General features: G+C 40.5%; 1 protein-coding gene and 1 long non-coding RNA gene across 2 annotated transcripts in view; both read right to left on the minus strand.

Moving 5' to 3' along the window:
- Positions 1 to 15,670: 15,670 nt before the first annotated feature.
- Positions 15,671 to 16,825, minus strand: LOC104872778 (melanoma-associated antigen 10). Its single transcript, XM_010639104.3, has one exon. The coding sequence runs from the start codon at positions 16,580 to 16,582 to the stop codon at positions 15,824 to 15,826; it is 759 nt and encodes a 252-aa protein (XP_010637406.1). The 5' UTR covers positions 16,583 to 16,825; the 3' UTR covers positions 15,671 to 15,823.
- Positions 16,826 to 18,669: 1,844 nt separating this feature from the next.
- The window catches only part of LOC117284710, a 17,634-nt gene continuing 13,548 nt past the window's right edge, over positions 18,670 to 22,755 (minus strand). The window contains exons 2-3 of the long non-coding RNA XR_004515777.1: positions 19,376 to 19,464; positions 18,670 to 18,753 (exon numbers count right to left, since the gene is read on the minus strand). This is a non-coding gene — a long non-coding RNA (uncharacterized LOC117284710). The remainder of the gene's footprint in view (positions 18,754 to 19,375; positions 19,465 to 22,755) is intronic.

Below are 22,755 nucleotides of genomic sequence, written 5' to 3' on the forward strand. Positions count from 1 at the left end.
GAGAAAATGAAAAAATGGAAATAAAGTGTTTGTAAATGGGGAGAGGAGGAGGGGGTAAAGGGAGGGCAGTGACAAGGGGAAAAAATGAGAACCAAGACCTGTCATGTAAAGGTGCAAGATCCCAGTAATGAATGTAACTGTACTGTACACCTAGAATGTACCAATAAACTCAATGAGAAAACAAACAAAAACAAATGATTATAGTAATGATGGTAATTGCTACTAATTCCCCTAAAAATCTTCCCCCTCTATTTAAACGCACTTACTCCATCCTTCTTGCCATTTTTGAAGGCAGTTCTGGAAGTCCTCTTTCATGAGTGTCTTCATGCGGTGTGGTAAAATACGGTGAATGCTGCTGCACAGTGCCATCCAATGGAAAGACAAGCTGTAAAAAGTATCATGGGGCTCCTCATTCACCTTCTTCACCAGATCTAGCGCCGTGTGACTTCTGCTCTTCCCCACAGTCAAAATGACCATGGAACGGAAACATTTTGAATCAATTCAGGACATGAAGGCAGCCAGGACAGCACAACTAAAGACGCAAAAGAAGACTTCCAGAGCTGCTTCAGAAAGTGGCAGGAGTGATGAGTTAAGTGTATTTGAAGTGGGAGGAGGATTCTGAGGAGGATTCATGGCAATGTGCCCTTTACTAAAAACACTTTTTAACAATTTAAATACTCGTGTGTTCTTCAATCTCAAAAAAGTTTTTGATCTTACAAAACATCTCAATGCAGTTTGATTTCCATTTCCTTAATGGCTAAAATTGTGGAGCATTTTAGAAATACTTCATGGCAACTTGTACTTTTTCCTTTGAGAAGTATTTCTTTAATTCATTTATTGATTGGGTTATTTGGGTTGTTTTGGGGGTTAAGTTTTTTGAGTTCTTTATATATTCCAGAGTTTAAGCCTCTGTTGGAAGAATAGCTGGCAAATATTTTATCTCATTCTGTAAGTTGTCTTTTCATTGCGCTGATTATTTCCTTTGATGTATCCCCATTTGTTGATTCTTGATATTTCTTGTGCTATAGAAGTCCTATTCAGGGAGTTTTTGCCTGTGCTTGTGGCTTCAGTGTTATTTGCCAGCAATTTCAGTTTCCAAAGTTTATGATTTTACAGTTAGGTCTTTGGTCCATTTGTATTTGACTTTAGTATTGAGTAAGAGATAGGGATGTAGTTTCAATCTTTTGCATGGAGACATCCAGTTTTCTCAGCACCATTTGTTAAAGTGGCATCTTTCCTCCAACTCACACACGTCTGTGTGTGTGTGTGTGTGTGTGTGTGTGTTTTCTCCTTTTGTCAAAAATCAGATAGCTGTAGTCACATGGGTTTGTGTTGTGTCTTTGGGTTTATTTATTTGGTCTACATGTCTGTCTTTGTGTCAGTTCCATGCTGGTTTTGTTATGATGGTTCTGTAGTATATTTTGAAATCAGGCACTGTGGTACCTCTGACATTGCCCTCCTTGCTCAGGATTACTTTGGCTATTGAATTTTTTTGTATCTTTTCCTACACATTTTAGCATTTTTTCTTAGTTCTCTGAAGAATGTCAATGGTATTTTGATGGGAATTGCACTGAATTTGTAGATCACTTTTTGTTAATATGGCCATTTTAACACTACTAATTCTGCCAATCTGTGAGACACTTATTTGAATGTCAATGTTTTTCAATACTGTATTCTATAATTTTTATTGTAGAAGTCTTTGGCTTCCTCGATTAGGCTGATTTCTATGTTTTTTTAAAAAAGAAATTGTGAATGGGACTGTTTGTTCTGATTTCTTTCTTGACACATTCATTGCTGGTCAATAGGAAAGCTATTTCTTTTATATATTGACTTTATGCCCTGCCACTTTGCTGAATTTGTTTATAAGATCTGAGTCTTCTCATAGAGCTTAAAGGACCTTTTAGGTAAAGGATCACATCTCCAAATAGGGCTAATTTGATTTCTTCCTTTCCTATTTGTATCTCATTTATTTCTTTTGCCTGCCTAGTTACACTGGCTAAAGTTTCAAATACTCTATTGGACAGGAGTTGTGAGAGTGGACACCCTGGTCTTCTTTGTGATTTTAGACAAAAGGTTTCAGCTTTTCTCCATTCAGTATGATGTTGGCTGGGGGTTTGTCAAATATGGTTTTTATCAACTTGAGGAAAGATCCTTCTATACCTGTTTTCTTCAGGATTTTTTATTGCAAGGTAAGTAATGTTGATTTTTGTCAAAGCATTTTCCTTCATTTATTGAGATGATCATGTAGTTTTTATCCATGAGTCTGTTTAGGTACAGTTTAATATATTTATCAATTTATGGATGATGAGCCATCTTTGCATCCCAGGGATGAAACCATATTGGTCATGGTGTATGATTTTTATGTATTGAGTTATGTTTTTAAGAATGGATTTGAGGTTTGGTCTGTTCTTGTTTTTCTAGGACTTTGGGATATATCATAATGTGATTTGTTTGGTATCACTCTGTTTTTTAAATTAAGTGCTCATGGCTTTAAACTTCCCTAATAACTGCTTTTAGAATCCCACAGATTCTGCTTTGTTGTGCTTCCATTATTCTTTTATGCTATGAATTTTTAAAATGTCTCCCCTGATTTCTTCAGTGACTCATCAATATCTTAGGGACCAGGTTTTGAGGACCTATGAATTTTTGGAGGCATCTTGTTGCCATGTTTTCTTATTGGTGTGTGTGTGTGTGTGTGTGTGTGTGTGTGAGTTTTGATACTGGGGATCGAATTTGGAACCTTGTGCTTGCGAGGCAGGAGGTGGCACCACTGAGCTAAAATCCCAGCCGGATTCTTGTGTTTTTGTGTTGAAGTCTGCAGATCTGTTGGAATGGATATATCTACCATGGTTGGGTGGAGGTTTTTTAGTAAGTGATTTTATTTTTGTGATGTATCCTAGTCTGTGGGTGTCTCACTGTGAAAAGACCCACTCAACCCATTCTAAGTACTAGACTCAATCCCTAACACTGCTTTTCCAGGAGAGAATAACTATATCACCAGCCAAAGAACCAACCATATATCAACACATGATGAAAACTTGTTGCAAATGTTTTGCCTTATTTCACTATCCCAGGAAGAGAAAGGGAAAGTAATAATACAATAGGCTAGGACAAAACACACAAATGCTAATATTTGTATACAAGAAAACAAGGAAAACAGAGGAGAGATTTGAGCATATATGAGGAAAAAAAGAAGGAAGAAGAGAGGGAATATGAGTGGAAAGTGAGAGAAGAGATAGGGAGATTGTATCTGATTAATAAACTAACAACAAAAAAAGTTAGCCCGATGAAACAACCCTTAATTGGTGAAAACATGACAAAACAAAGTAGAACTCTCTACAGAAGCAAAAGCAATAACTAACACTCATTTACACTCACACACACAGTTTTTAAAAGGCCCAATATTCTTCTTTGTGGGTATTTATAATGGAGACAATTGTTTGCCCCGAACTTCAGTGTGAGACAGTGCCTGCCATAGGAGTGTCATGGAAATCAATTGCACTCTCTCTTTCACAATGGCCCGCTCTCCCCCTGTGTAGTGTACCTCTTCTCCTACTTTTAACTGGCCTATACTTGCTCAGAAGAGCATATTTCTTTTCTTTCCTCACCTTTAATAAATGTAAAACTTTGCTACCTTTTATACTTCTCTTGTCCAATTCCTTGTTCAGGGCAAAAAGCACCTTGAAAGAATCTCCAGGAGTTCCCAACACTGCAGAACCCTGGGGACAAGATGGTTCCCCTATCTCCTCATAGATCTGTGTACCTGTCGGTTTGAGCAAATATACTGGAGCAGCTTGTGAGTGCTGCTCCCCCATGAACCCTCCCTCAAGGAATATTGTTGGGAAGATTCATCTGTCACTGGTGAAAAAAGGTTGCAAACCAAATACCTTTGCATCGGATTTTGGAGCTTGTCAGGGGAATTTGTAGACTTCTCAAAATTCTGACATACTAAAACAAAAGAGGCTTAATTTTTCCAGTGTTGTTATGTTATGAAATGAACAATAGTTCCACCAAATCTGGCCCCTCACTGAATTTTCTGTCCTGGGCCCTGTCACAAGAGCCATCAGCATATGAAAAAGCTTGGCTTCATCTACACTGAGCTCCAGGTGGGCTTGGAAAATAGGAGCAGGCTCTTTGCAGAAAGAATTCCTCACTCCTAAGGTCATTTTCCTTATAAATTTGTTACATGGCTTAAATGACACAACTCCTGTGAAAGCAGCTAGCACTTTTCTAGGAAAAAACAAGTGTTCATTAAAGTGTTATCATATAAGCCTGGACAGGAGAGCAGTTCCCACAGTTGACCAAAGCTAGGACCAGACCTAGGTCTGCCCTATTGGGTCCAAAGTTTATAATTTTTAAATTATGTCCACCATCATCATTAATAGCTTTGTTGGTATAATTGACATGCCATAAGCTGCATGTATTTAAAGTGTACAATTTCCTAAGTCTTGACATATGTATGCATCCAGGAAATCATCATTGCAATAAAGAGAGTGAACATGCTCTTTGCTGCCAAATATCCCCTGTGCCTCTTGGTAATCCCTCACCCCCACTCGTCCCCAGTCCCTGTTCCCAAGTAGCCACTACCTACTTTCTGTCGCTGTAGATCCATTTGCGTTTTCTAGACCGGCATGCAAATGGAATCATTCAATATGCACATTTTTTGATCTGCCTTTTTTCACTCAGCATAATTATTTTAAGAGTCATCCATATGGAGCGTATCAATAGTTTGTTCATTTCCATTGCTTTTCATTGCTGAGTATTATTGTATCCTGACTGTATGACCGTAACACAATTTGTTTATCCATTCATCTGTCAGTGGACATCTGTAAAGCTTTCAGTTTTGGACGATCACAAATAAAGCTGTTATGAACATTTGTGTACAAGCCCTTGTGTGAACATGTGCTTTCATTTTTCTTAGATAAATACCTTGGAGTGGGATGGCTAAATCACATTATAGATGTTTGTTTCCAACTTTTTCAGGAAACTGTCAAACTGTTCTTCCACATGCCGCTGCCATTTCAGAGTCTCACAGCTGTGTATGAGAGCCTCAAAATCAGTCTTTTTTATTTTAGCCATCCCAATGAGTGTGTAGCTATATGAAATTTGGGTTTAATTTACACTTCTTCAATGGTGAGTCACTTTGCACATCTCCTCAGGTATGCCTTCCTCAGCAAAGTGTCTTCATTTCTTTTGCCAGTTTTTTTTTTTTTAAAGTTGGGCTGTTTGTTACTTGTTTTTGAGTTTTGATGGCTCCTCATATATTTGAATACAATTTCTTTGCCATGTGTGTCTGTTACCCCCACCCCCGTCTGATGCTTGTTTTCTTATTTCTCTTGACAGCAGCTTTTGAACATCAGAGTTTTTAACTTCAAAGAAGTCGAGATTAACAGTTTGTTCTTTTATGAATTGGGATTTGGTGTCATATTTAAAAATCTTTACCTAAACTAAGATTACAATGGTTTCTGCTACAGTTTCTTCCAGGAGTTTTGTATTTATTTTGACAGATCACATTTTAGCCTATAATCCATTTTGAATTAATGTTTACATGCAGTATGAATTAACAGGGATTTTTTTCATACTGATATCTCATTTTTCCAGTACCATAGGTGGAAAAGACTATATTTGCTTCACTGCCAAAATTCAGCTGTCTATATATGTGTGTATTGTGTCAGGGTCCTTCAGAGAAGCAGAACCAATAGGACAGATAGATAGATAATTAGATAGATAGATAATGGAGAATAGATAGGCAGAAAGATAGAAACTGATGAGACAGAAAAGTCCCACTTCCTACTGTCTGCAATGTGCAGGTCCAAGAAAACCACTTGGGCCATTGCAGTTCAACCCTGAAGAACCAGGGGGAACCAGTGCTATACGTCCGAGCCCAAGGAACTGACAAGAGGGGGGAAGCAATGATAAAAGGTCTGGTCCAAGTCTGAAGGCCCGAGAACCAGGCCTGCCAATGTCCAAGGGTAGGAGAAGGTGAATGGTCTATTTCAAAAAGAGAGAGCAAATTTGCCTGTTTATTTGATTTCAGTCCCAGATGGGACTGTTAGACTGGATGGTACTCATTCACTTTAGTGAGGACAACCTTCCCTACTCAGCTCGAGGAGATAAGAGAGGTCTTCACAAAGACATACAGAAATGACGTTTTACCAGCTATCTGGGTTCCTCTTTGTCCGATCAAGTTGGAACACAAAATGAATCATCAAACAGGCTGGATGTGGTGGTGTACACCTGTACTTCCGGCTACTCTGAGAACACAGGCAGGAGAACTGTTTGAGCGCAGGAGTTCAAGATCAGCCCAGGAAACAACGTAGCATGGCCCCATTTCCAAAAGACTAACCATTACATTATTTATTGGTTTATTTCCAGACTCTGCTCCATTTTGTTGATCTATGTGCCTCCATTCATGATGGTAGCACATTAATTAACAATTTTATTTTCTAAAATCATTTTGGTCATTTGCATTTTCATTTGAATTTTAGAATCACACTGCCAAATTCTACAAAAAATTTGATGCATAGCAATTGGAACTATGTAGAATTTATAGACACATTTTAGAAAAATTGCCATCTTAACCTTCTGATTAAGATGAAGAAAGGACGTATTTGCATTTATTTATGCTTTCTTCATCTCAGCAGCACTGTACAGTTTTTAGTGTACAGGCCCTTCACATATTTTGTTAAATTTTCTGTAAGTATACCATATTCTCGACATATTGTAGCTTATTTTGTTCATTGATCATTGGTACCATATTAAAATGAAACTGAGTTATGTGTATTGACTTTGTATTCTGTAACATTGCTAAATTAATTTTTTCTAATTATACACATTTTACTTAACTTGTTAATATAAATTGAAATAGATTTTTAACCTTTTAAATTTTTATTGTGTATACTAGCTATACAGATACTAGTTCTATAGGGTTTCATTTTGACAGATCCGTACATGCACATAACATACTTCCATCATTTTCACACACCCATAACCCCCCTTGCTGTGCCTTCCCTAGTTTCACATTTCAATACGGATAATGTATTTCGATTATATCCATCCCCTATTATTTGTGCTTACACCCCTCCCTCTTATTCTCTTCGTCTTGTCAAATCATAGTCCCTCGTCTACTTTTTTCTCATCTTTTGTAGATTCCACATATGAAGGAGAACATGCAATATTTGTCTTCGTGAGTCTGACTTAGTTTGATCAACATGATGATGTCCAGATCCATCCATTTTCCTGCAAGAGACAAAATTTTGGTCTTCTTTGTGGCTGATTAATACTCCATCATGAGCATATAGTACATTTTCATTATCCATTCATCTGTTGATGTGTGTGAAGACTGGTTTCATAACTGTGATTATTGTGAACATGGGTATGCAGATGCCCCTATAGTATACCGCCTTTAATTCCTTTGGATATATACCAAGGAATGGTTTAGCTAGAACAAATGGTAGTTCTATTTCTGGGTTTTTGAGGAATTTCCATACTGATTTCCATAGTGGTTTTAGTAATTTACATTTCCTTCAACAGCTGTAGAAGGATTCTTTTTTTTCCCTGAATCCTTGGCAGCATGTTATCGTTTAACTTTTTATGTCGGGGATCAAACTCAGTACCTTGTACTTGCGAGGCAGGCACAGTGCCACTGAGCTAAATCCCCAGCAGTTTTTTGTATTCTTGATCATAGCTATTCTAACTGAAAGGAGATAAAAATCTCACAGTTGTGATTTACATTTCCCTCATGGCTAAAGATGTTAAACATTTTTTTCATATATTTATTGGCCATTTGTGCTTCTTTTGCGAAGTGTCTGTTCAATTCATTGGCCCATTTATTCATTGGACTATTTGTGTTTTGGTGTTAAGTGTTTGAGTTCTTTATATATTCTAGATATTAATCTTCCGTCAGAAGAGTAGCTGGCAAAGGTTTTCTCCTTTTCTGTGGGCTGCTTCTTCCTTCTGCTCTTTTCCCTTGCTTTGCAGAAACTTTTTAATTGGATGTAGTCCCATTTCTTGATTCTCGCTATTATTTCCTGTGCTCGTGTGTCTTTATTCAGGAGGTCTTTGCCTGTGCCTATGGTTTTAAGTTTCCGCCTTGTTTCAGCAGGTTTGAAATTTCAAGTCTTCCACCTAGCCCTTTGATCTGTTTTGAATTGATTCTTATATAGAGTCAGAGATGGGGATCTCATTTCAATCCTATGAAAGAAGATGTTCAATTTTCTAAGGATCATTTGTTAGAGGCGGCCTTTTCTCCAGTGTGTATTTTGGCTTCTTTGTCCAGAACGAGATGGCTACAGTTGTGAGGGTTTGTTTCTTTTTCTTCTATTTTGTTCTGTTGGCCTATGTGTCTGTTTCTGTGCCAGTAGCATGCTGTTTTGTTATCATGGTTTTGTAGTATAATTTAAGATCTGGTACTCTGATGCCTTGATCCTTTTTGCTCATTTTGTTTAGAATTGTTTTGTCTATTCTCGGTGTTTTGAGTTTCCATATATATTTTAGGATTGTTTGTTTTAGTTCTGTGAAGAACATCACTGGTATTTTGATTGGGATTGTATTGAATTTGTAGATTGATTTTGGTAATTCAGTCATTTTAATAATATTAGTTCTGTCAATCTATGAACATGGGAGGATTTTCCATCTTCCAGTGTTTCCAATTTCTTCAGGGTCCTGAAATTTTCATTGTAGAGGTTTCACATCTCCTAGATTGATCCATGGGTTATTTTTAAAGCTATTGTGAATGGAATTGTTTCTCTGATTTTTTTTTTTTGCTTTTGATTTTTTAATGTTAAATTTCTAACATTATACTTCCTTGAATTCATTTATCAGCTCTGAATGCCTTCTTCTTGAGTCTTTAGGGTCTTTTCGGTATAGGATCATATTGTCTGCAAACAAGGATGGTTTGGCTTCTCGCTTTCCTCTTTGTAACCCTTTGGTTTCTTTTTCTCACCTCGTTGCCCTAGCTGAAGTTTCAAGAACTATGCTGAATAGGGGTGGTGAGAGTGAATATCCTTGCCTTGTTCCTGGTTTGGGAGGAAATGCTTCTAGTTCTTCCCCATCCCAAATGATGTTGGCTGTGGTTTGCTCTACAGAATCTTTACTATATTGAAGAATGATCCTTTACCCTCTACTTCCTTTAGAGCTTTTATCATAAAGGGATGTTGAATTTTGTCAAAGGCTTTTTTCTTCATCAATTGAGATATGATTTTTACCCTTGATTCTATTTATGTTGTGAATTACATTTACTCAATTTGTGAATGCTTAGCCATCCTTTCATCCCTAGCATTAAACCAATTTGATTATAATGCATGATCTTTTTTGGATTCTATGGGTGAGAATTGTAGTAAGGATTTAGTATCTATAAGCATGAAAGTATTGGCTTCTAGTTTTGCTGCTGATGTTGTGTTCTTGTCTGGTTTTGGTGTCAGGGTGATGTTTACCTCATACAGTGAATTGGGAAGTGTGATTTTCAATTTCACGGAATAGTTTCAGAATCATTGGTGTTAGTGCTTTTTTAAAGGTCTGGTAAAAGTCAGCAGTGAACCCTTCTGATCCTAAGTTCTTTTTGTTGGGAGAGGTTTTAATGCTGCTTCAATCTCATTGGTTATTATTATTGATCTATTTAGATTTTTAATACCCTCTAAATCCAATTTTAGTAGGTATTATGTGTCTAGAAATTTATCAATTTCTTCTAGATTTTCCAATTTAATAGAATATAGGTTTTCAAAGTAGTGCCTCTGGATTTCAGTGGTGTCTGTTGTAACAGCATTTTACATCTCTAATTGGATTAATTCAGGTCCTTCTCTCTCCTTCTTTGGGTTAGTTTGGTTAAGGGATCATCAATCTTGTTTATCTTTTCAAAAAAGCCCCAACTATTTGTATTATGGATCCTGTGTACTGTTCTTTTACTTTATATCTCATTAATTACAGCTCTGATCTTTATTATTTATTTCCTTTTATTGGGTATGGTTTCTGATGTTCTTATGTTTCTAAGACCTTGAGATGTATCATTAGGTTATTTATTGGAGATCTGTCTGATTTTTTGAGGTAGGCACTCATAACTATAAATTGCCCTCTTATAACTGGCTTTGCCATATTCCAGGGATTCTTGTATGTTGTGTTTCCATTTTAATTTTATTCTAAGAAGTCATTAATTTCCTCCCGGGTTTCTCCACTAATTGTTCAAAGGCAAATTGTTTAATCTGCATGTTTGTACAATTTTTGTGGTTTCTCTTGCTGTTGATTTCTCATTTTACCCCACTATGATCTGATGCAAGAAACTTTCAATTTTCATATTTGCCAAGGCTTGCTTTATAGCTTAAAATGTGATCTCTTTTGGAGAATGTTCCAAGAGCTGCTGAGAAGAATGCTGTTTTGTAGCTGTTCAATGGAATGTTCTGCAGACATCTGTTAAGGTAATTTGATCTATATTGTACTTAACTTTGATGTTTCTTTGTTGAATTTTTGATCTGGAAAGTGGGGTGTTGAAGTCACTCCCCGTTATTGTATTGGGACCTATGTGTCCCCTTATGTGTTTGTGTTATGAAATTGAGCACACCAATAGTCAGTGTATATATATATATATATTTAAAATTTTCATATCTTCTTGGATGATTATTTCCCTTGCCAATAAATATGTAATAGCCTTCTTTGTCTTGTCTCATTTTGTCTTGAATTCTGGTTTATCAGATATGAATATAGCTACTCCTTCTTGTCTTCGGGTTGTGATTGCATGGAATACAGTATTATTTTCTGTCCTTTCAATTTCAGTCTGTGTATGGCTTTGCTTAAATTCACTTGTTTAAAATAGTGTGTCGTCTTCAAATAAAGCCAGCTTTTAATTTATTTTTCCTGTCTAACTTTGCAGATGAAGTGGTGAAAGCACGCATTCTTTTCTTGTCCCTGTTTTAAGGGGAAAGCATTCAGCCTTTACTCATTAAGCACAATGTTAGCTTGTGCATTGCTTTTATCAGGTAGAGAATTTTCTTTTTAATTCTCAGCTTGAGTGTATTTTTGAAGGGATTTGGATTTTGTCATCTCTGACTATTGAGACCATCGCACATTTCTGCTTTTAATCAATTCATGTGACTTTGATGTCCAAAAATCAGGTGCTTTTGGGCATTAAACCTTGTGTTCCGTTAAATCCTCAACACCCATTTAGTGATGAAATCTAATCCTTTCCCTGTTACTGGATTTGGCTTGCTAGTTCATGGTTGAGGATTTCTATGCTTGCGTTTGTAAAGATTATTGGTCTGCAATTTTCCTTATTAAGTGATATCTTTGGTTTTGGTTCCAAGCTAAAACAGTGGTACACTGGTTCACGAACTTACATCATTCCATGATACTTCGGAAACAGCCACTTGCGTGTTGATGCAAATAGATGACCGCAGCCATGTTCCTCACCCAATGCAGTTTGCAAACAAAAACAAAATTTTGCCAAACACTTCTGTTTGCGTTCATGAACCGAGGCACCTGAAAGTTTAAATTTGGGAATAGTTTTTCCTTCTTTTCTAGATTTTGGAACAGTTTGGAAAAGATTAGTATGATGTCTTCCTGAAACATTTGATACAATCCACCAGGGAAATCTTCGGTGTTTGACGTTTTTCAGGAAATACTTTAACTTTGACATTCTATTCCATCAATAGTTATAGGTATATTTGAGTAACATGTTTTTTCTTGAATAAGGTTTTATAGTTTGTATCTTTCAGGGATTTGTCTATTCCATGTAATTTGTTAAATTTATTGGTGTACTTTGTTCATATTTTTTCATGTTTTGTTATATGCGGACTCTAGTGATGTTCCCTTTTTTCCCTAACATTGGTTATTTGTGTCTTTTATACCTTTTTTCCTCATCAGTCTACCAATTTTACTGTCCTTCTCCTAGACATTTTTATTTTCATTGATTTTTCTGTATACTTTTGATATTTTCCATTTGATACTGCTTTTATTTTTATTTCCTTTTTTTCAACTTTGGATTTAATATGTTCTTCCATTTAAGAGATTTTTAAAGGTAAAGGCAAAGTTATTGATTTAAGGACTTTTTTCTGTCAAATATAAGCATTTAGTACTACAAATTTTCCTATGATTACTGCTTTGGTGAAATCACATGACTTCTATTGTTGGGTGTTCTCATTTTCCATTTTTAAATGTGATATTACAGCTTATTTTGATTTACACTTTGTTCCATAAGTTATTTGAGTGTATTATTTAGTTTTCAAATATTTAGGAATTTTCCAGATGTATATTCTTTATTTATTATATATTTAATTCTATTGTGGTAAGAGAGCAACCTGCATGATTCAATTATTTCTAAATTTATTGAGACTTGATTTGTAACCCAGATATTCTCTATCTTGATAAATACCTCATATGCACTTGAAGCGAATGTGGACTCTGACGTTACTGAGATTATGTGGTAATTGTTAATTAGGTCAATTTAATTAAAAGTACAGTTCAAAGTTGCTACGTCTTTACAGATTTTCTGTCTACTCAATTTTTCACTCAGTGTGAGACATTTATAGCTAAACGGATGCACACTGAGGCCATACTCTCAAGTGAAATAAATGACACACTTGAATAAATACCAAAGTTTCTCTGGTGTGAAAAACTAAAATTGTAAATAAGGTTCAAATGGTATAACTGATAGTGTGAAATAGGAAGAAAATGGCTAAAGGGGAAGAGGATGGGGAAGGGAAAAGAAATAAGGGAAAAGAAAAAATGTGAAAAAGGAAAAACTGGAACCAAAGTCTTTGTAAATAGGGGAGAGTGAAGGGGGTGAAGGGAGGGCAGGGGTATGGGGAAAAACCAAGAACCAAGATAGGTCATGTACAGGTACAAGATCCCAATGATGAATGTAACTGTATGGTTTGCTTCAAATGGACCATTTAACTTGACGGGAAAAAGATTTGCTCAGTGAGACAAAGGTATTGAAATCGCTGTCTATGCCCGTGGACATGTAGTTACATTTGTCCCTGTAGTTGTACCATTTTCTTTCCTAATTTGATGCTCTGTAGCATTAAAAGTCAGGATATTTAGTTCCTTTGATTAACAACTTTATTATTATACGAGTAATTCTTCTTTATTCTTGATAATATTCTCTGCTCTGAAACATATTTTGGCTCATCCTAACATAGCCACTATGGTCTATGGCTAAAGCTGTTAGGACAAAAACCTGAATGGCAGATCCTCAACCTAGGGAGGTAAGTGGACTAAAATTGACCTCAAGGTATTTTCCTTAAGAAGCTAGAAGCTTTTTAAGTGTTCACAAAAAAGAATTCTGTCAGTGTCGCTCCACTAAGCTAAAGTCTGTTTCTCCAGAGGGACTCAGGATAGCGGAAGTAAATAGCAGGCTAACGGAATTAGCACTAAGATTAGATAAAAACAAGTGCCTGGTGGACAAAGGCACATGTTGAGAATAGCTTTTCATTTAGAACACAGGGCTCTGATCAAGCAAGGGTCCTTCCTGGGACCAATGGATGAAAATAAAATCAGTCTCTTGAGGAGTGTGTGTGTGTGTGTGTGTGTGTGTGCGCGTGCATGTGCAGCACAAGCCTTGTGCGTGTTCTCTGGTGGTGGGAAGGGGGAAGAAAAGCAGGGGGAGGATGTGTGACAAGAGAGGGAGGTGTGTCAGAGTGACAGGTCCTCTGGTGACAAGATGTGGCAGATCAGGACAGGCTCAGGCTTGAGTACTAAGGACAAATTTCTCCTTAACATTTCACACCATAGGCTATGAAATGGATGCCCTTCTGTGTGTGACTTCAGGCCTTGTACCTAGCTGGGGGGAGATGGTGTATGTGGGTTGGCAGCGTCCCTCCCTGGAAAAGCACATGCTGGAATTCCCTCCACACCTAACAGGTAGTGGTATTTGTTGTAGGACTGGTAGAATGTAGGCACAGCACCTGGCATAGTTGCATATTTAGTGATTAGCAGCTGTCCCTAAAATGACCTTGACTCCAGATGCTACCATGCTTTATTCTGGAAATTTCCTCTGTGCATTTCCCAGGGAAGCTGGGAATAGAGGACACTGAATAGAAAATGCTACTCAGTAAGTGTTTCCTCCATTATATGCTCTCCAATAGGCTGCATTAGTTGACTAGATGTAGGGAAGTCTTTTTCTGCTGGGAACAAAGCTCCTAGAACTTCAGGTAAGAGCACTTTCTTTCCTCCCCACCAGTTCATTTTCACTGGAACCACTATCTTCCTTCATATCACCTCCACCAAGAGTCCAGTCTTGGGCCTCACAAGATCTCTCTGACAATGAGGCCTAAAATCCTGGCCATTCTAAGACAAAGCCAGCTCAGGTAAGATTCAGTTCCTTGAGCCTTCAGGTAAAGCTTACATACCCTGACAACATCAGCATCAATTTCCTTCACAGAGGAAACAGTTGAAACCTGGCTCATGGTAAGTGAATTTATAAGGCGAAAAAGGTTCCCCTAAACCCTGAGAAGGGCCACATGGAGGGACCACCTATTGGTCAGGCAGTCATCCGGCCACTCGTGTACCTGACCTATGCCCTGTGCTAGATCCTGCTGGCCATCTGTTAAGAAAGTTCAGGCAAACTGGGCCAAAACAGGCCAATGTTAACACCCTCAAAAGTGGACTCCCAGGGAACAGGAGAGTCCAAGAAGGCTCTTTGGGGCCTTAGGTCACCTGAGAGTCTCCCTTACCTCTCAAGAAAGCTTTGCAGATGCTGGGGATAAGTCCCCTGGTTCTTGACCTGTGTAGGACCACTCTTCTCATTGCTGTCCCAGGTGAAGATTCCCCTCAGCTTCCCCCAGTATCTAAAAGTGCTGCTCAGAGCAGTCTTTCATCCTCTCAGGCTTTTATCTCAGGCCCAGGACACCTTGTCTGAGGGTCTGGCCGAGGCCACATTACAGCTGCATTAAAATCCACTCAATCAACTCATGCAAAAGAAACAAAAGTTTCACCAATCCCCAGCCTCAGCACTGACAGCAGGTTGCTCTCTGCTGGGCCCCAGCCATTCCCTGTTCTTGTACTCATTCTTTAGGTTCTTTGACAACACCTCTTCATCATCCTCACGGTGTGGATATCACTGGACTCCACCATCATGTGGCTACTGTGGATCCTGCTCAGTCTGCTTTACCCATATCACTGGCACAGACACAGGGCCTTCCAAAGTGCACATGTGCGGTGAAGGTTTGGGAGTCCATGAGACAGTGAGCAGCTGGGCTTCTTTACTGACAGTAAATGTCTCTAATTGAACAAACCAAGCAATTTTTGGTATGTGTATTTTTTAACTGTTTACATTAACTGCAAAAATGGACAAGAAATCCAGATTTGAATTTTATGTCTTTATTTATTAACTCCATTTATTATAAAGTTCTTACACATTTAAAAGGAAATTCCCATTCCAGTGCTATGGCAACCTGTTTCATATCACAAAAAAAAAGTGAAAGGTTTCTTAGTTGGTTTTACAAAACAGCAAAGACTTATGCTTGAAAGGAAAAGCAAAACCCATGTTTGCTCAATGCCACAGAAAATCACAATTTCATAAAAAATTACAGTCAACAACCAATGTAACAATAGCAAAAATAGATGTAACATCGATACCTTACTTCAAGTAAGCTGCGCAAGCCTGTTCAATCTTCATAAAGAAAACAGATGTCAATTTCCAAGAAATCTCTGAAGAGAACAAACACCAACAAGGAAAGCCCAGTATTTTCCCCTCCTACCTATCTCTTTACTACTGAGCTAGCTTGCTGCTCTCCTGAAACAAAGACTGAAGGATGGGAGTCATTTTACATGGACAGGAGCTGAGCTAGTGACGTGGCTTCCGGACACGCCCTGTCCCTGGCCTGCACCTTGCCCCTCAGTGGCCCACACGTTGTGCATGGAGAGCCTCTTGCTGCTCTCTGAAAGCCTCCTCATAGAGACGGAGGTAGGACCACGGATCTCTCTTATTGACCTTAGCCAAATGCTCCAGGACCTCCATCTTGTTGGTTTCAGCGTGGGTCCTTGGGCCCCACAGGAACTCATAGCGAGCGGGATTGCTATTGGGCACCTGGCGATACTCTAGATACCCTTCCTCCACCAGGTCCTCAGTGATGAGTTTCCTGGGCTCCCCATAGACTGCGTGCTCCCTCCCATCAAACACCCCCATCCTGCTGAGTTCAAGCCAGATAACTTTCTCACTGGCTCGGTTGCCCTTCCTGAAGATGGTGGTGATAATCAAGATCAAGATGCTGCTTTTGGCACTGCGGTAGTCATCACCATTTCGCTCATTATAGGTGAGACCCAGGACAGGGTCAAGGGAATATATGCACCCGGGGGGATCTACTTCCTTCACATCAACGCCAAAGAGCATGTACAAGCAATCACAGACTTTTGCAAAGATCAGAGGGAAGTGCTCCCAGTGATCCTTCAGGACACAGTGAAGGATTTCTGCCCTGGTGGTCATTTCCTTAATACTATACTTTTGGAGCAGGAAATCCACCAATATATTTATCTTCTGATACAGAACCTCCAGGGGGAGGGACTGAGGACCTTCCTGGTCCCGAGAGGGGCATGGATGCTCCTCTCGTTCCCCAGCAGAGCCCTGACGGGATTGGCTCCTTTGCCTGAAGGCCATGGCAGGGAGGACAGAAGACGCCCTGAGGATTCCGAGGACAATTTGGAGTCTCAGCCCCACGCACTTCTGTGGGTGTCCTTGGGTTAAAGCAGAGCAGAAAGAGGATGGAGACGAAGCAGCGGGTGCTACTTTTACCCCTCGGGCTTCAGACCCCACACACCCACTAGACTTTGTGCCCCTCTTTGGGCCAGACGGCTTCCGTAGCTTGCTGCGGTGACTCCTCCAAGCAGGAAGATGTCCTCCCGTTCCGTGGGGACAGCAGGAGCTTGTGATGAGGACTCAGATGCCTGGAGGAGACAGGGAGAGACTGAGTGTTCTCGGCCCGGAGCAATGCTCTTGTCGGCCCCCACAAAGGCCGCTTACAGTTTTTGCTTTGAGTGGGGCTCTCGGGCCTCAAGGGCTCCTGTTCTCCCCTGGCCTTGTCCCCAAGAACCTGGGACACGAAGTAGGCTGCTCCTCCAGCTGCAGGTGAACTGCAGAGGACAGGCTCTAGGGCAGACAGTAAGGCATATGGAGCCTGGGGACCACGAGGCGTCCTTGTTCTGGGACAGGGGCCCCCAGTACACGTTCAGGGCGTGCACCTCACCCTGACTCCTGGAGCTGCCTGAGCGTCGTCTGCTGTGTGACCCCAGGACACAGCCTCACCAGAAGACCCTCTCTGCCTGGTTCCTGGAGCTCCTGCGAGAGGCACGGAGGGCCCGAAGGCTGCAGACCTCAAGCACAGTCCCGGTCTCTTCACAGGAGGGCTGGGCTGGACTCGGTGAGGTCCCCTCTGATGGTATTTTCTCTGCTGAAAGCCCCATCCCACACCTCTGCTGACCAGAGGCAAGCACTCAGGAAAAGTTGTCTCCCTCTCTGAGAGGAGACACAGGACGGTGAGGGTCTCACTCAGGGCCCAGCTGCCTGGAGTCCACAACTGCTCCATGCTAATCTGATAAGTGCTTTGTTCTAGGATGTTCTCTGGGATGACCTGGGCCCACCTTCTCTAAACCACAGCCCTATCTCTGTGAGACTCAAAGAGGAAGTGAGGGGGAGCAACCCGGAACTGAGAGAGTAGCCTCAGCCTGACAGCGGTGCCTGGGCTTCCCGGGATGACAGCGGGCTGGGGGGGGGACACGTGTGTGGAGTACCCACATCTGTGCTCTGGGCAGGGTACCCAGTCCTCCCGTGGGGTCCTCGCCTTGACCCTGCTGTCTACTGGGCAGATGGGCATCCGTGCTGACAACAGACCTGTGCCCATCTCTCCTGTGATTCAGGACCCCTGATGTGGTCTGAATCTGAATCTCCCTCAGCGTCCCATGGGGCCATCGTGAGGACCTTTGGCACACGCCTGGGTCACCGGCACTTACAGCGGATTGGCCTTTAGGAGCTGGGGCCTGGGGGAAGAGGAGGGTCACTGTGGTGTGACGGGGAGGGTTGCATCTCCCTTCCCGCCCTCGCCACTCCTGCGAGACTTGTGGTGACAGCTTTGATCCCACCAGACCCAAGCACCATGTCCTCTGCCTTGGAGCTGGCCGACCAGGACTGAAACCTCTGCAAAACGTGAGCCCAAATCAGTGCTTCCTCCTTTAGATAGCAAGTGTCAGGTATTGTGGCTCAGCGCTGAGATCCTGAGAGAGCCCCTCAGTGCTTCTGTAGTTTCATTGCCTTCCTCCTCCCTAGTCCTGGTCCCACCCGAAAGGAGCTGTTGTCTCCTCCTGAGACCAAGCCCTCATCCCTGAAGGCTCCCCGCCTTCCTGCCCAGGAGAGAAGTGAGAAGGCCACCTAGGGCCTCCCGGGGCTGACCCCAGGGGACACACAGAGTCTATGGATTCATAGGCTCTGGGCTGCAGACACACTCGGTCCTAAGGAAGGGTCCATGGCTTCGGTCTGGCAGCCCCTGGGGTCCTCTGCCTGCTGCCCATGTGCAGCTCCCCCTGCTGACCTGTGACCACCTCTTGGACCGAGGTCCTTGCCTCTCTGCGTCCTGCCGCCCCCACCCACCTAGCACAAAGGAGAGTAGGTCACATGCATCCCCCCTTCCCGGACCCCCACATTGCTAACAGGGCAGCCATGCTCTTTGGGGTCTCTTCTTTTTACGGGTGTGGGGTAATGTCAAACCTTCAGTCCTGGAAAGTGGTAGAGTGGGGATCCGCACCAATTCAGCCTTCCTGAGATTTGGAATCCAGACTCTGGAAGAAGACAAAAGAAGAAAGAGATCACTAGAAATCAGAGAAAAACTCACAGAAAAACAAAAACGTACAGAGTTGAATGTGTAGAACCAAAGGGAAACCTGGGGACTCCAGGAGGCCCCCGGGAGGAAAGCGGGGCTTCAGTGCTCTGGCGGTTGCTGTGATCTTCATGGATGGCGGTGAGCTCTGCTCCCACAGAGCCCGGCACAGACAGCAGTGGGTGAGTGACCCCTGAGCAGGTGCCTGCCACATCCCTGGAGAGAACGTGGGCTGGGGTGCCATTCCGGGAAAGCCTCGAGTATTCAAGCTGAGACTCAGAACAGCCACAGAACGGCTTGAGTTCAGCGTTTGCAGCATTACTCTCCCGCAGTGAGTGGGCGAGAGACAGTCTCAGCAAACATCCCTGGACAGGGGAGGGGGGCTGGAGAGAGGCCCCTGAGAGGTCTGATCTCAGCTGGGAAGCACATGGGGCCTATCCCTCTTGGAGGCCTGACCCGGCCTGAGTTGCTCTGTACTTGAAACTTTCAGCCCTGGATATTCAAGCCTTTGCCCTTCTGCCTGCATCCAGCATACATCTGGGTCTGGCTGCCTTCCTTCTCTACCAGGATGAGCAGAGACTCACCTTGCCTTGGACACTGTCACAGCCTGGGAAAAGCAGAGGGTCCTGGCTCTGAGAAAACTGAGAACTGCTAGACTCCAAAATTTAGCATCCTGGAAGGAAATGATTCATTCATATTTCCAGATCATTTTGGCCTTGTTCTCTTTTTTCTTTTACATCTTTCCCTACTTTCGCCTTTTAATTTTTCCCTTTATTATTTTTATTCTCTATACAATTTCTTTTCACTTCTTCCCTTTTTTCTGTTGACTCTTATTTCTTGGCCGTTTTTATTGTTACCATTATCTAATGCTATAAACATCCTTCTAGTGTGTTACAGGATCTTTAGGTCCACTTTCCTCTCCTCATTCTCACATCCTCTGGATGAAGACTTCAAGTTTTAATTATTGCATTCTCCCTTTCCCAGCTCCTTATCTTCAATAGTATAACAATTAAGCTTTATTAATCTGTAGAGAGTCAACTATAAATTTATTGTCAATTCATTTTCTAGCAGTAGAGGAGCTATAGGTGATGCATTTAGTACAGAAAAGGTGTATGTAATATGTGGGTTGTCTTAACATGTATACTGTAATTGTGGATTTCTATTATGTGGTTAAAGGTGCCATCTAATTGCTTCTCCTTTTATGTAAATATCTAATTTATCTTGGACAATACCACTGTAGCTGATTGGCTTGATGTTTCCAGGGTCGCAGTTATTGGCATGGATGGGATCTCTGTGTTCCAATACCCAGATTCCCTTTGTGAAATTAGCAATATTGGGGCCCATGTCCAGAGAACTAGGTGTTGGGCCAAGTATACTGCATCTTCCTCTCCCTAATTAAGGGAAGTGGTCACACTTAGGGGAGAGGTAAAGGACTATAGTCAGCTATGCCCAAAGTGCATCCCTGAAAAGCCGACTAACTAAACAGATCTCTGTACTAGCAACAAGGACTCTGAACTAGAAGCACCACAAATTTCTGCACAAAACAAACAAACATAAAACAATAGAAACATGAGATGACAAGTGACAAAATGATGCCCAGACTCCCACCTCCCCCAAAGGCAATCCAGGGGGCATTACTGGGGAGAACAGCAAAGCCACACACCTGAAACTACAAAGGATACCACGGGAGGTTAGAAATCAGGTCAGAGAGATGCTTTACAGGATCACAGATGATATAACTAAAGAGATAAACAAAATGATCCAGGAACTTTCAGAAGTCACTAATAAAATGCTACCCAAGTTAAAGAAAATGATATAAAACAGGAATGACCAGTTTAGCAAAGAAATAGAGTCCACGTAAAGGTTGCAATCACAAATCCAGATTATAAATTACACTGGACATCTGGGGGATAGAAGCAACCGATATGAAGACAGAATGTTAGAATTAGAGGTAGGGATGCTTTTAAAGACCACCAACTCAAAGACACTTTAGAAGAAACCAGATCACATAAAATACTGATGCATTAGCTGCTAGGTGATGCAAAAATACTAATCTAAGAGTAGAAATTGGATAATTGAAAAGTAAAAAAAATCAGAGCAAATATCTTGCAAAAAATCATAAAATCTCTCAAATAAGGATAAGACATAAACATACAGAAAAGTGTGGTATATTGAACTCCAAATACCTACAACCAAAAGAGAACCTCTCCAAATGAAATCACTCTCAAAACACCAGAAGTCCAATAGAGGGACAAAATCTTAAAAGCAGAGAAAAGTAGTGAATTACCTATACAGGTAAATCCACTGGAACAACTACAGACTTCTCAACATAAAAATGAAGGGCCAGGAGCACTTGGAATGAAGTGTTTGATGGCTAAAGCATAACAACTTCCAATTCCAATTTATACACATTGCAAAACATTCCTTCAAAATTGGAGTAATATGTTACTTCCAAGAAAAGGAGCGCCTGAAGAAATTCATGACCATTAAACCAACATTACAAAAAATTCTCCAAGATACTCAACAAAGAGACAATGAATCCATTCAATACCAATTAGTCAAATCGAATGATTACTCCTGGCAGGATGAGCAAGTAAAAGAAAGAAAAAAAAAGCCAAAGTATAAGGAAATCAGCAACAGGAAACTAATGAAATGACGGGAAGATTTCAATTCCTTTCAGTAATAACTCTCAATGGGAACAGTTTCAATTCCCTAATCAAAAGACAAAATTTGGCAGAATGTATCAAGAAAGAAGACCCACTAATTTGCAGTAAAAATGAAACACATGTAATTCAAAATGAAATTCACAGATTAGAAATAAAAGGATGGAAAACAGCATTCTGTGCAATGGGAACCTGAAAAAAAGCAGCAGTAGCTATCATAATTTTAGTAAAGGTGGATTTCAAACAAAACTGATCAGATGAGACAAAAAGGGCCAACACATACCGGTGAAATGAGCAATTCAAGAGGGTGAGATAAGGAGTATAAAAATGTATACACCAAAAACTGGTGTACTCAATTTCATGAAACAAGCAGTAGAAGATATAAATAGATAAACACCAAGATAATAATCTGGGACCTCAATACCCCACAGTCACAAATTAGATTAACTACACCAAAAATTCCACAAAAATATTAGAGTTGACCCAAACCTTCAAACACATGGAGTTAATAGATAACTGTAGAGTGTCACACCACCAAAAACAGAATACACATTGATCTCGATATCACATGGGACTCTATCCAATACATATGATGTGCTAGTACATAAAGCATGCTTAAATAAATGCAAGAGAATCAAAATTATTCTGTGCATTATCAGATCTTAGTATAATGAAACTAGAAATCAATGGAAAAGGAAACTACAGAAAGTTTGCAAGCATACAGAAGTTAAACAGTATCATTTAAATAACCAGTGGGTCACTCAAGAAATCAAGCAAGAAGTTAGACAGTTTGTAGAATCAGACAATAATGCCAGTACAACATACTGGACCACTTGGGACACAATGAAAGCAGTTTGAAGAGGGAAGTTTAAAGTGATGAATGCCCACATCAGAATAACAGAGCAAGCACAAATAAATAACCTAATGATACCCGTCCAAATGCAAAGCTAGTATGGGGAAGGAAATTATGAAGATCATAGTAGAAATTAATGAGGTTGAGACTGGAAAATAAAAAGAATCAATGACTCAAAGAGTTGGTGCTTTGAAAGAATAATCAAAGTTGACAAAACTCCAACCAATCTTACCGAAAAAGCAAAGACAATACCCAATTCTGTGCAATTATAAATGGAAAAGGAGAACTCACAATGGATTCTGCTGAAATCCTGAAGATCATTGGTAAATACCATGACAGTCTGTCCTCTCCTAAAACTGAAAATTCAAAAGCAGTGTGTATATTTCTAGACATGTGAACTACAAAAGATGAACCAAGGCGATATAAACAACATTCTGAATAATATCAT

This window comes from Fukomys damarensis, unplaced genomic scaffold (genome assembly GCF_012274545.1).
Source record: "Fukomys damarensis isolate Sample0158 unplaced genomic scaffold, DMR_v1.0_HiC HiC_scaffold_39, whole genome shotgun sequence".
In the NCBI taxonomy this organism is placed as follows: Eukaryota; Metazoa; Chordata; class Mammalia; order Rodentia; family Bathyergidae; genus Fukomys; species Fukomys damarensis.